At 49.8% G+C, this 12,500-nt stretch overlaps 1 protein-coding gene across 1 annotated transcript in view; it reads left to right on the plus strand.

Moving 5' to 3' along the window:
• kiaa0319l (KIAA0319-like) overlaps window positions 1-12,500 on the plus strand; it is a 62,670-nt gene that overhangs the window by 22,800 nt on the left and 27,370 nt on the right. The window contains exons 23-34 of the mRNA XM_079749289.1: window positions 537-675; window positions 2,041-2,309; window positions 4,402-4,470; window positions 4,980-5,229; window positions 5,407-5,505; window positions 6,432-6,529; window positions 7,482-7,569; window positions 8,497-8,589; window positions 9,219-9,351; window positions 10,036-10,141; window positions 10,636-10,758; window positions 12,235-12,358. Of these exons, the coding sequence (XP_079605415.1) occupies window positions 537-675; window positions 2,041-2,309; window positions 4,402-4,470; window positions 4,980-5,229; window positions 5,407-5,505; window positions 6,432-6,529; window positions 7,482-7,569; window positions 8,497-8,589; window positions 9,219-9,351; window positions 10,036-10,141; window positions 10,636-10,758; window positions 12,235-12,358 (1,591 nt within the window). The remainder of the gene's footprint in view (window positions 1-536; window positions 676-2,040; window positions 2,310-4,401; window positions 4,471-4,979; window positions 5,230-5,406; window positions 5,506-6,431; window positions 6,530-7,481; window positions 7,570-8,496; window positions 8,590-9,218; window positions 9,352-10,035; window positions 10,142-10,635; window positions 10,759-12,234; window positions 12,359-12,500) is intronic.

Genomic DNA, 12,500 nt, shown 5'->3' on the forward strand with positions numbered 1-12,500 from the left:
ACTACCTCTCTCTGTCTCTCTCTCTCTCTGTCTCAATACCTCTGTCTCTGTCTCTCTCTGTCTCTGTCTCTCTCTGTCTCACTACCTCTCTCTGTCTCTCTCTCTCTCTCTCTCTGTCTCAATACCTCTCTCTCTCTCTCTCTCTCTGTCTCAATACCTCTCGCTCTCTCTCTCTCTCTTTGTCTCACTACCTCTCTCTGTCTCTCTCACTCTAACTATTTCTCTCTCACTCTCTTCCTCTCTCACTACCTCTGTCTCTCTCTCTCTCTGTCTCAATACCTCTCTCTCTCTCTCTGTCGCAATACCTCTCTCTCTCTCTCTCTGTCTCTCTGTCTCCCTAACTCTCTCAGTCTCTTTCTCCACATATCTTATCATGTCTGTCTTTCTACATCTCTTGGTCTCTCTCTCAGGCACTCTACCTCTCTGTCTGTCTCTCTCTACCTCTCTCTCACTCACTCACTCACAAAGAACAATAGTATAAAATACCCCCCCCCCCAGGAGTGTCTATAACAGAGGATCGTCTGTTCTTCCCGCAGCATGTGTTGAACGGTTCGGACCACCAGCCCGTGCTGTTCCTAGGCAACCTGGTGGAGGGGAAGTACACCTTCACCCTGACGGTGACCGACAGCAAGGGCCAGACCAGCAGCAACAGAGGGGCCCTGGAGGTCAAGCCCGGTACGACCTCCTTCACCCCCAAGCTCCCATTCACATGGTGCCTGTCAAACACACACTCACACACCCGCACGCTCGCACACTTACCCCTGGCTAATGGTTAACGCACAGTAGGAAACCCTCCAGCTATAAGCTCCTTGTCGTGGCCTGACACTAACCCTGTTTACCTTGGGTTCACGCGGTCACTGGAGAACTGTATTTATTATCGTCTCTCTCCCTCTCACCACCTGACTCTTAGCCTATCCGCCCGAATGGTCTCACTCTTTTTCTCGTCTCTCCTTGTGTCCCTCCCTCCGGTTACACTCTTGCTGCCTTCCTCATTACCTCACTCTCCCTCATTCTCTTGGTCTCTCTCTCCTTCTGATTCATCCCATTCTCTCTCTCTTTCTCTCTCTCGCCCTCCATCATGCTCTCTCTCTCTCTCTCGATACAATCTCTCTCTCTCTCTCTCCCTACCCTCGTTCCATCCGTTCTAATGTTAACGTATGTCCTCCACCTTCTAATCCCTCTCCTTGTGTCCCCCCCCGGTCCAGACGTGTGTGTGTGTGTGTGTGTGTGTTACACTGGACTCACAGTTTGCTACAGTCTAAAGTAGGACAAAAGATCCTGTGTGTGTTTGCTGACAAAAGCCCACAGTGCATTCTCTGTGTGGCTTCAAGGCCGAAGTTGCATTAATTCACCTGCATCCCATAATATGCCCCGTCGCGACAGAAGGGCCGTGGATCAGGGAACTGTCCCAGTTTGGCCCCCCATCCGGATTAGAACTATTCTAAAGTCACTTTAGAGCTACATTCAGCTTACAACTTTATGGTCTGCTTAGAACTCGGTAGAATGGTTGGACTTTCTACAGACACAGTTGTAGAAAGGCCACTCTAGGACTATTCCATCTGTTTGGATCTCTATGGTCAGTTTATTTAGGATTATGGTCTGTTTAGAACCCTATGGTCTGTTTGTTTAGAACTCTACGGCCTGTTTAGAACTCTTCAGTCTGTTTGTTTAGAACTCTATGGTCGGTTTGGAACTCTACGGCCTGTTTACTTAGAACTCTGTGGTCGTTTCAAAACTGATTTTCAACACTACATTGGTTTTGAACTCTGCATTCTTTTCTGATCTCAGTTGCTTTGGCTCTGGCTCGTGTCTTCAGCCAGGCTGTGTCAATAAATGTCCTCCAAATATAATATTATTCATCAAGCATTTCTATTGTTTCGAAATGAGAACCACATTGTTGGCTGCAGTCCAACATGTGTTTCCAGATAACATACCCTTTCAACTGTTGCTTTAGCCTTCCCTGCTTTATTAGTATTCATTGACCTGTTCTCTCTCCCCGGATCCTCTCCCCCCCCTCCCCTCTCCACCACGTCCCGGCAGAAGTCTCGGCTAACCTCTGCAGGGTGACGGGAGGCGTCCTGGGCATGCACTGGAGCAGCGTCCTGGGCCTGGGCTGGAGGCCCCTGGCCCGGGGGAATGCCGGCGCCACCTGCTGGCAGTCCTGCTGCCTGTCGCCCAGCTGCGGCGCGGTGTGGAGCCTGGGGGGCCACTGCGTCCAGCTCAGCTGCTCCAGGGACCGGGGCTGCGCCATCGACTTCCTGCCCCAGCCCCACCAGGAGTCCCTGGGCCTGCTGCAGATGCTGGACAAGGTAGGGCTCCCCCTGGATCCCCCGGGGTCCATGGGGGCCTCTGGATCGGGTCCCCCATCATGCGTTAGCCAGGGTTAGGTCAGGCTATCTTCAGATCTAAGGGAGTACTCATTCGGATGTAGGGGAGTACTTTTTCGGATGTAGGGGAGTACTTCTTCGGATGTAAGGGAGTACTTATTCGGATGTAGGGGAGTACTTCTTCGGATGTAAGGGAGTACTTCTTCGGATGTAAGGGAGTACTTCTTCGGATGTAAGGGAGTACTTATTCGGATGTAGGGGAGTACTTATTCGGATGTAAGGGAGTACTTCTTCGGATGTAAGGGAGTACTTATTCAGATGTAGGGGAGAACTTCTTCGGATGTAAGGGAGTACTTCTTCGGTTGTATGGGAGTACTTATTCGGATGTGGAGGAGTACTTCTTCGGATGTAAGGGAGTACTTATTCGGATGTAAGGGGGTACTTATTCGGATGTAGGGGAGTACTTCTTCGGATGTGAGGGAGTACTTCTTCGGATGTAAGGGAGTACTTATTCGGATGTAAGGGAGTACCGTATTTTCCGCACTATAAGGCGCACTTAAAAGCCGGTAATTTTCTCAAAAAACGACAGTGCGCCTTATAATCCGGAGTGCCTTATATATGGATCAATTGGTTAATTGGTTGATCCATACTGGTTGTAAACGGCGCTCTGTCAAAATGTTTCAGTATGAAAAACCAATAAAAACAATTTAATAATAATAATAAATGTTTCACTACGACTACGATAAAGCCACACCGCTTGCAGCATTACGGCTATCGTAGTCAGTGCACACAGCATTTTACTGCGCTTACTCACGGAAGGTCACACTATACGATCACAGAGCCAGGAAATCGGGCGGAAGACTGGCCACACTACAAGATGCGAGGGTGCGATGCTCTACTTTGTATCATTCACGTTTGCAAGATATTTAAAAATCTAAGGTTTGGAACTGCGTAATTGTGTTTTACTTTTTTGTCATAAAGGTTCCAGTTTTATATCTGCTAAATGCAGCAACTCGTCCTCACAGTTGCGTTGCGCGTGACGAGCTATACAATTAGCACAGCTCCATCTAGTGGATGCATAACGCATCCCCAGTCAAATGTTTGACTGCAGTATCTTCTATGCTATGCGCCTTATAATCCGGTGCGCCCTATTTATGAAAAAAGTTCTAAAATAGGTCATTCATTGAAGGTGCGCCTTATAATCCGGTGCGCGTTATAGTGCGGGAAATACGGTACTTATTCGGATGTAGGGGAGTACTTCTTCGGATGTAAGGGAGTACTTATTCGGATGTAGGGGAGTACTTCTTCGGATGTAAGAGTACTTTTTCGTGCATGCGTTGGAATCAAATGAGCTCTCATCCCAAGGAGTAGTTGGCCCATTGATGCCCCTTTGGTTTGATTCATACAAAGCCCGGAACATGTTGCTCAAGGTTTTCAGTGATTTTATTTAATTGTTTTAATGGGAATCAGAACTCTTTCATATTAACAAATAGCTTTGCAGTTCCTGCTTGAATGGCGGGTGAGTTTAGGTTTAAAGGAGCAATAAGCACTATTTACAGGAAGTTCCTGTAACAATAAATATATCGAACGTAATAAAAATGTCCCTTGCCCTAAGCCATACCCAAGAAACGATGCCCAATCGAACACTCACAGATCAGCTTAGTTGGTAGACAGCAGAGAAATGCAGGCAATCGGGGGTTTGACTTTAAGGAGACATTTCCTGATTGTTCATTATAAAACTACCGGCTAGCCCTGTTTTGTTTTGGCCAGCAGGATGATCTTCTGGCAGCCTACTTCACAGTCAGATGGCACATTTCCTGAGAACATAAGATTCACAGCTAGCTGCTGGAATGTGGAATTATGAGTTATTGGATCCTTTTGACTTCTTGATCCTTTGTTAAAATCCTTGGCTAAATGACAAATCTAGTCATCACACTGTTGGGACCGATACAGATTATTATGACCCCACTATGAACAACGATTGAGCCACCAAAAAAGGCCATACGAGTTTGAATGATATATTCCTGAAGTTTCTCCACTGTGTATCTGACCTGTATCTGACCCGTTCTCCCAGGGCCCGGTGATCCAGAAGCGATCCGTCAGGCAGCGCCGAGCACACAGAACCCATCCCCACGTCAACACGGTAAGAGGGCCGGGTCATCGGGGGGGGGGGGGGGGGGCGCTGTCACTGTCCAGGGCCCACACACTCATTACACACAAGCTGTACTTTAGACTGTAGGTGCACTGTTGGCCATGTTCATTCAGTTAATGTGAGGTGCTTGGGAAAATAGTCTTTCCTTCCTCCCGCCCTTCCTTCCTCTCTTCCTCCGTTCATTCCTTTATTCCTTGCTCCCTTCCTCTCTCCTTCCCTCCCTACCTTCTTTCCTCCCTCACTCCCTCCCCTCCTTCCTTCCTTCCTTCCTTCCTTTCTTCCTCTCTCCCTTCCTTCCTTCCTTCCCTTCCTCTCTCCCTTCTTCCCTCCCTTTCTTCTTTCCTTCCATCCTTCCTTCAGTACCTCCTTAATTCAAGCTAAGATATGAGTAGTTTATGCTCCTAGACACTAGCAGGTTAGCTGTCGCAGGCTAATAGGGTTGACAGCGTATCCCAGACACGGCGCCTCCCTTCACCGTCCCTCTCCTCCCCCCCACCCAGAGGAGCACCACCCTGGCCACCCTGGAGCCCCCACCCGCCGGCGCTCTCCCTCCCACCACCCCCAAGAGCAGCAGCCTCGGCCCGTCGGCCAATGGGAGTGCAGAATCGCCAGCGCTGCCCGTTCGCGCCCAGGACCCGCCGGCGTCGACGGGCCCGTCCACCGAGGTCGCCGCGACCTCCAGCGCCACGGAGGGCGCGGAGGAGGACGTTGCCACGGTTATGGCGGCGCTGGCCAACCCGACGGCGGCAGGTAAGACGGAGACGGAGACGGGAATGTGTGCCCCCCCTGTGTGGATGCTTGTTGCCATGGCGATCTCCTGAACAATTTAATCATCGATCAATCACCGTTAACCGAATCCCCCCCCCCCCCCCCACCCCGGTCCTGTCCTGTCCCGTCTCCGTGGCGACGCTGCGGTTGCATTGGCAGTGAGGGAGCTGGCCGTGTCGGCGGGGCAGAGTGTGGAGGTCATCCTGCCCAACAACGAGGTGGAGCTCAACGCCTTCGTGGTCCCGGCCGCCAAGACCGGTACAGACGCACACACACGCACAAACGCACACACCGACACACACGCACACGCACTCACTCACTCACCCACTCGCTCACTCTCTCACTCACTCACTCACATACACTGACATGCACGCACACATACACTGACTTGCACGCACACACACAGATATACACACACACCACAAAATACTGTTATTGTTAGGGTTAACCCTTCTCCCCATCCCATGATATTATTGGCACTCAACTGTTTATAGTACTATAAATTAGGGCTGTCAAATGAACGCGCAATTTTTTAACGTGTTAAAAAAATGTACGCAGATTAATCGCGCTTCTATAGTGCCCTTTGACCCGGTGCGTCATTTGCGTTGAAACAAAATGGAGGCAGACCAGAAGACGCTGCTCGGCCCCGTGAACGGAAAATTCATGTTTGAACAACTCCCAGACAGTACTGTAGATAGCAACACCGTTATCTGCAATCTCTGTAGTAAGGAATTTTCCTATCAGTTCATGAACCCTTAAATATCACCTCAACGCAAAAACGTTTGGTAGCAAGCTGGCAGGTACGAGCTGCCACCGCCCCTGAAGCTGGCGCTAGCAGCCAGCCTCGTCAAGCCACACTCGACTGAGATGCATTGAATCTTGAGTGACATGGAAATGTTATTAATTTGATCTTGAAATGCACCGTATGTTAATGAAAGACATGTTTTAAATGAAAGAGATCGATAATTTTTAATCGCTTGACAGCCCTACTATAAATGTTTAATTGCTCCGGTGTCTGAGCAGTTTGGTAGGTCATGGATGCTTTGGTCAAAAGCACACCTACCAAGATTCTGCTGAACAGTGTCACGTGTGTTTAATCCATGTGAATGCACATTCACACACTGTCTCTGTTTGGCACGATTCCTCTGATTGATGTTGATACACTTGTTTTACTTGTTTTCCAGGCTCCAAGTATTCGTTTGACTGGCATCTCATCACCCACCCCAAGGACTCCAGCGGAGAGATGGAGGGGAAGTACAACAAGACACTGAAACTGAGCAGGGTGAGACGCAGCACACACCCTATCAAGCATCCTATCAAAGTCACCCACACAATCACTGTTCTGGGAAGTCATTTCATTAGAGACGTTCTCAGAATCTGTCGGTTTAACTCTCACTCTCTGCGTCTTTGTCCTTCCCCCTTTCTATCTGTTTCTCTCTCTTGATCTCCCTCTCTCTCTCTCTCTGTCTCTCTTTCTCCCTCTATCTCCCTCTGTGTCTCTCTATCTCCCTTTATCTCCCTCTCTCTCTGTGTCTCTCTATCTCCCTCTATCTTCCTCTCTGTGTGTCTGTGTCTCTTTATCTCCCTCTCTCTCTCTGTGTCTCTCTATCTCCCTCTATCTTCCTCTCTGTGTGTCTGTGTCTCTCTATCTCCCTCTCTCTCTCTCTCTGTCTCTCTATCTCCCTCTATCTTCCTCTCTGTGTGTCTGTGTCTCTTTATCTCCCTCTCTCTCTCTGTCTCTCTATCTCCCTCTATCTTCCTCTCTGTGTGTCTGTGTCTCTTTATCTCCCTCTCTCTCTCTGTCTCTCTATCTCCCTCTATCTTCCTCTCTGTGTGTCTGTGTCTCTTTATCCCTCTCTCTCTCTGTGTCTCTCTATCTCCCTCTACCTTCCTCTCTGTGTCTGTGTCTCTCTATCTCCCTCTCTCTCTCTCTCTGTCTCTCTATCTCCCTCTATCTTCCTCTCTGTGTGTCTGTGTCTCTTTATCTCCCTCTCTCTCTCTGTGTCTCTCTATCCCTCTATCTTCCTCTCTGTGTGTCTGTGCCTCTCTATCTCCCTCTCTCTCCCCCCCTTTACCTTTCTGTCTCCCTTTCTCTCCCGCCCTGTGTCTATCTCCCTCTGTCTCCCTCTCTCTCTCTCCCCCCCTGTGTCTCTCTATCTCCCTCTGTCTCCCTCTCTGTGTGTCTCTGTCTCTCTGTCTCCCTCTCTCTCCCCCCCCCTCTGTCCCCTCCCCAGCTGACAGCCGGCCTGTACGAGTTTGAGGTGATCGTGGACGGAGACGGCGGCCACGGCGAGGGCTACGTCAACGTCACGGTCAAACCAGGTGAGCTCAGTCGCCTGTCAACACAAACACCGACACTACACCCCCACACACCTCCATAGAGGGGCCTGCTCTCTCTGAACACCCCCGCCACACCCCAAAGTCCAGATGAAGAGGCCTGTTATAGCTGCGTATAGATTAACCCCTGCATCACAGAGCTATAGAGTATAAGGTGAACCCCCTGGTGCAGTAGAGAGAAAGGTTGGTCTAGTGGGTATGGTTCTGGACTCTTGGCCTGAAAAGGTCCCGGGTTTTCAATCCCCAAATATCCACCGCCATACCTGAAGGGATCCCTGAGCCTAAGATGTCGGGTCGCTTATCTTCCTGTCAACAACACGTGTTTACATTCATTCAAACCCCGGATGAATGCCAACACATCCTGTGAGCATGCTCAGCTGGTGTGTGCTCAGTGCTTAGCCTGAATCACGTAGCGTGCGTCCTTGTTTGTTCTGGTGGACCGGGACATGCGGCGGCGGCCTGTTTGAACAATACCTTGTTGTACTTGTTGTTGATCTTCTTTTTTACCTTGTGCCTTATTGGATCTCGCTGTACTCTGTTTACCTTATTTTTAGCTCACTGTTCTAACCTCTTTTATTTGATTTTTTATCTTGTGCCTTGTTGAATCTCACTGTACTCTGTTTACCTTATTATTAGCTCACTGTTTTAACCTCTTATCTTCTTTATACCTTGTGTGTATCTCGCTGTAATCAGTTTAAAACAATGAGGTTAAGAGAAGTGTATCGCTTTTTTTTTTTCTTCACAAAAGCCCTTCTAGGGATGGGTGTTGCATATCAGCATCCGCTATAAGCACTATGAAACTTGCATTGGATAGCTGCTCTCAGCTTGTCTATGTACACTGTATCCGTCCCTATCAAATAAACCATCAATAATAATAATAAATCAATGACCTCTGTGTCTCACCCCCCACAGAACCCCGCGTCAACAAGCCTCCCGTCGCCGTGGTTTCCCCCACCTTCCAGGAGATCACCTTGCCCACCAGCTCCACGGTGATCGACGGCAGCCGTGAGTCTGACACGCCTACACCGAGAGCCCCATGAGAGCCCTATTAGCGCCCCCCCCCCCCCCCCAGGGAGAAAGACGCATTGGAACTAGTTTCGGCGACGTCAGCCATCATGTGTTGCTATTCTTTAATGTTGAGTGTGAGGCACCTCATCTACGTCCTTTTAGTTGAACATGAGCATTAAGAACAAAATTTATAACTAAGCAGAAATGCAAACATGAGCAGAATAAGAGGATTGTGTCGTAGCCATTCATTCTGCTCTCTCTCTCCCCCTTACTCTAACGCTCTCTGCCCACGGTATCTCTCTGTTTCTCTCATTATCTGCCTTACCTCAATCTCTCTCCCTATATTCTCTTGGTCTCTCTTTTCCTTATGTTTTCTCCCATTCTCCGTCTCCATACCGTCTCTCTCTCCCTGCACTATCTCGTTCCATACGTTATCATGTCTATGTATGCTCTCTGTCCTTCACGTCCTAATCTCCCTCCTTATGTTCTCTCTCACTCTCCATACACTATGTCTCTCTCTCTCTCTCTCTCTCTCTCTCTCTCTCTCTCTCTGTCTCTCTCTCTCTCTCTCTCTCTCTCTCTCTCTCTCTCTCTCTCTCTCTCTCTCTCTCTCCCCCCCCCCTCAGAGAGCTCTGATGACGACAAGCTGGTGGCGTGGCGCTGGGAGGAGGTCAAAGGGCCCCTGAGGGACGAGAAGGTGACCGGAAACACGCCCATCCTCACCCTGAGCCGCCTGGTGCCTGGGAGCTACACCTTCATGTGAGGACGGCCCTGCGACCCGTGCCAATATACATGGGAAATGTAGTTTTCTCCCATTCCATTTACAGCATCGAGGATAAATTGCGCCAGTGAAATGTAGTTCTTTGACACTGTCACTGTGCAGCATCAGAACTGGACCAGTGGGAAATGTAGTTCTCTCACAGTCACTGTGAAGTCAAAGTACAGCATCAGAACGACATTAGGGGGGAAATGTAGTTCTCTCACAGTCACTGTGAAGTCAAAATACAGCATCAGAACTGGACAAGTGGGAAATGTAGTTCTCTCACAGTCACTGTGAAGTCAAAGTACAGCATCAGAACGACATTAGGGGGGAAATGTAGTTCTCTCACAGTCACTGTGAAGTCAAAATACAGCATCAGAACTGGACAAGTGGGAAATGTAGTTCTCTCACAGTCACTGTGAAGTCAAAGTACAGCATCAGAACTACATTAGGGGGGAAATGTTCTCTTACAGTATCTACAGTAATATTATGTTGATTGGGAAAATTAGCATTGCAACTATTAAAGAACAATAGCTTCGAAGGCAAGTCTTGCAAGTCGTATGGTGAATCAAACGGGTCAGGATGTGGGTCAGGATGTGGGTCAGGATGTGAGCGGTCCTTGCAGTCCTGTCGTAGTATTCAGTCCAACATCAACAGGGGAACTCTCTCCTCAACGTCCACAGCTTGACGGTGACCGACTCGGACGGAGTTCAGAACTCCACCCAGGCCACCCTACTGGTGAACAAGGCCACGGACTACAAACCAGTGGCCAACGCAGGGCCCAACCAGGTAGGAACCATTCACACCGGAACCCTTCTTCTGCCGTGGGGAGGGGGGAACTGCTTTCGGAGAAGCACACACGTATGACGGATATTAATGCTTCAAGGCAATGCTGGAAACACTATACACTAACGCTATATGGACAAAAAGTCCATCTTTCAAGATATTTCAACTTTCTTCATCATGGTAAATTAACTGTTGATGTCTGTGTTGGGGGCAGGATAGCTTAGTAGTCACTAGGGCGTCTCCTGGCCAAAAGGTACTCGGTTCGATCCCCAAGTTCCACAGCCTCTAACCTGTAGTGTATCGGTTGCAGTCTGAGCTTGCTTCAGATAAAAGTTTATGCCAAATGGAGACATAAATGCAAATGTACAAATTGATTCAAAATCTGTGTGTGTGTGTGTGTGTGTGTGTGTGTGTGTGTGTGTGTGTGTGTGTGTGTGTTGTGGTTGACTGCAGGATTAGAACTAAACCTGTGTGTGTTCTGGCGGCGGTGTCTGTAGGTGATCACGCTGCCCCGTAACTCCATCACCCTGTACGGCAACGAGAGCACCGACGACCACGAGCCCCTGAACTACGAGTGGTCCCTCAGCCCCATGAGCAAGGCCAAGGTGGTGGAGATGCAGGTCAGGACTCAGAGAGATGTGGAGGGGTGGGGGTGGAGGTCATGACTCAGAGAGATGTGGAGGGGTGGAGGTGGAGGTCAGGACTCAGAGCGAGGTGGAGGAGGTGGGGGTCAGGACTCAGAGAGATGTGGAGGGGTGGGGGTAAGGACTCAGAGCGAGGTGGAGGAGGTGGGGGTCAGGACTCAGAGAGATGTGGAGGGGGTGGGGGTCAGGACTCAGAGCGAGGTGGAGGGGGTGGGGGTCAGGACTCAGAGCGAGGTGGAGGAGGTGGGGGTCAGGACTCAGAGAGATGTGGAGGGGGTGGGGGTCAGGACTCAGAGAGATGTGGAGGGGGTGGGGGTCAGGACTCAGAGCGAGGTGGAGGTCAGGACTCAGAGAGATGTGGAGGGGGTGGGGGTCAGGACTCAGAGCGAGGGGTGGAGGTCAGGACTCAGAGCGAGGTGGAGGGGTGGGGGTGGAGGTCAGGACTCAGAGCGAGGTGGAGGGGTGGGGGTGGAGGTCGGGACTCAGACCGAGGGGCTGGAGGTCAGGACTCAGAGCGAGGTGGAGGTCAGGACTCAGAGCGAGGTGGAGGTCAGGACTCAGAGCGAGGTGGAGGGGGTGGGGGTCAGGACTCAGAGCGAGGTGGAGGAGGTGGAGGTCAGACAGTCAGCATGCTGTGGTCAACATTAGAAGGTTTATTAGCGCAGTAAAGTTAAGGCAAAGAGCTCTAAGGATCGTGCTCAAGTCCACTAAGAAATGACAAGGTGCAAGCCAACGTAACCCCAGATATATATATATATATATATATATATATATATATATATATATAGTATATAAACACAAGAATATACAAATAAAATCAGTTTCTAGGTTACAGATGAGATTCACTTATTTAATCTCGGATGGAAAAAATACATTTTGCTCGTCTTTCCTTTTTTTTCTTTTATGACGTTATAATTGATTTGATTGATTGAGGTGGAGGGGTTGGGGTGGAGGTCAGGACTCAGAGCGAGGTGGAGGGGTGGGGGTGGAGGTCAGGACTCAGAGCGAGGTGGAGGTCAGGACTCAGAGCGAGGGGGTGGAGGTCAGGACTCAGAGCGAGGTGGAGGTGGTGGGGGTCAGGACTCAGCGAGGTGGAGGTCAGTCCTCAGAGAGAGGTGGAGGAGGTGGAGGTCAGACAGTCAGCATGCTGTGGTCAACATTAGAAGGTTTATTAGCGCAGTAAAGTTAAGGCAAAGAGCTCTAAGGATCGTGCTCAAGTCCACTAAGAAATGACAAGGTGCAAGCCAACGTAACCCCAGATATATATATATAGTATATAAACACAAGAATATACAAATAAAATCAGTTTCTAGGTTAGAGATGAGATTCACTTATTTAATCTCGGATGTCGTCTTTCCTTTTTTTTCTTTTATGACGTTATAATTGATTGTTGACCTTTGACCTTTGACCTTGGACTGAATACCGAGGCCGGCTGGTTCTCTCTGTGCCCAGGGGGTGCGGACGGCCACCCTGCAGCTGTCCGCCATGCAGGAGGGGGACTACACCTTCAAGCTGAAGGTGTCCGACTCCTCCGGGCAGCAGGACGTCGCCCTGGTCACCGTCATCGTCCAGCCAGGTAACCGGGGCAACCAGTCGGCCAACCAAAGACAACCGAACCTGGGCCTACATAGGACGGAACCCCCGTAGAACAGAACATGGCCGAATGGGACTCGTATAGAACAGAACCTGGGTGAATAGAATCCATATAGGACAGACCA

The sequence above is a fragment of the Pollachius pollachius genome, assembly GCF_949987615.1.
Source record: "Pollachius pollachius genome assembly, chromosome: 13".
In the NCBI taxonomy this organism is placed as follows: Eukaryota; Metazoa; Chordata; class Actinopteri; order Gadiformes; family Gadidae; genus Pollachius; species Pollachius pollachius.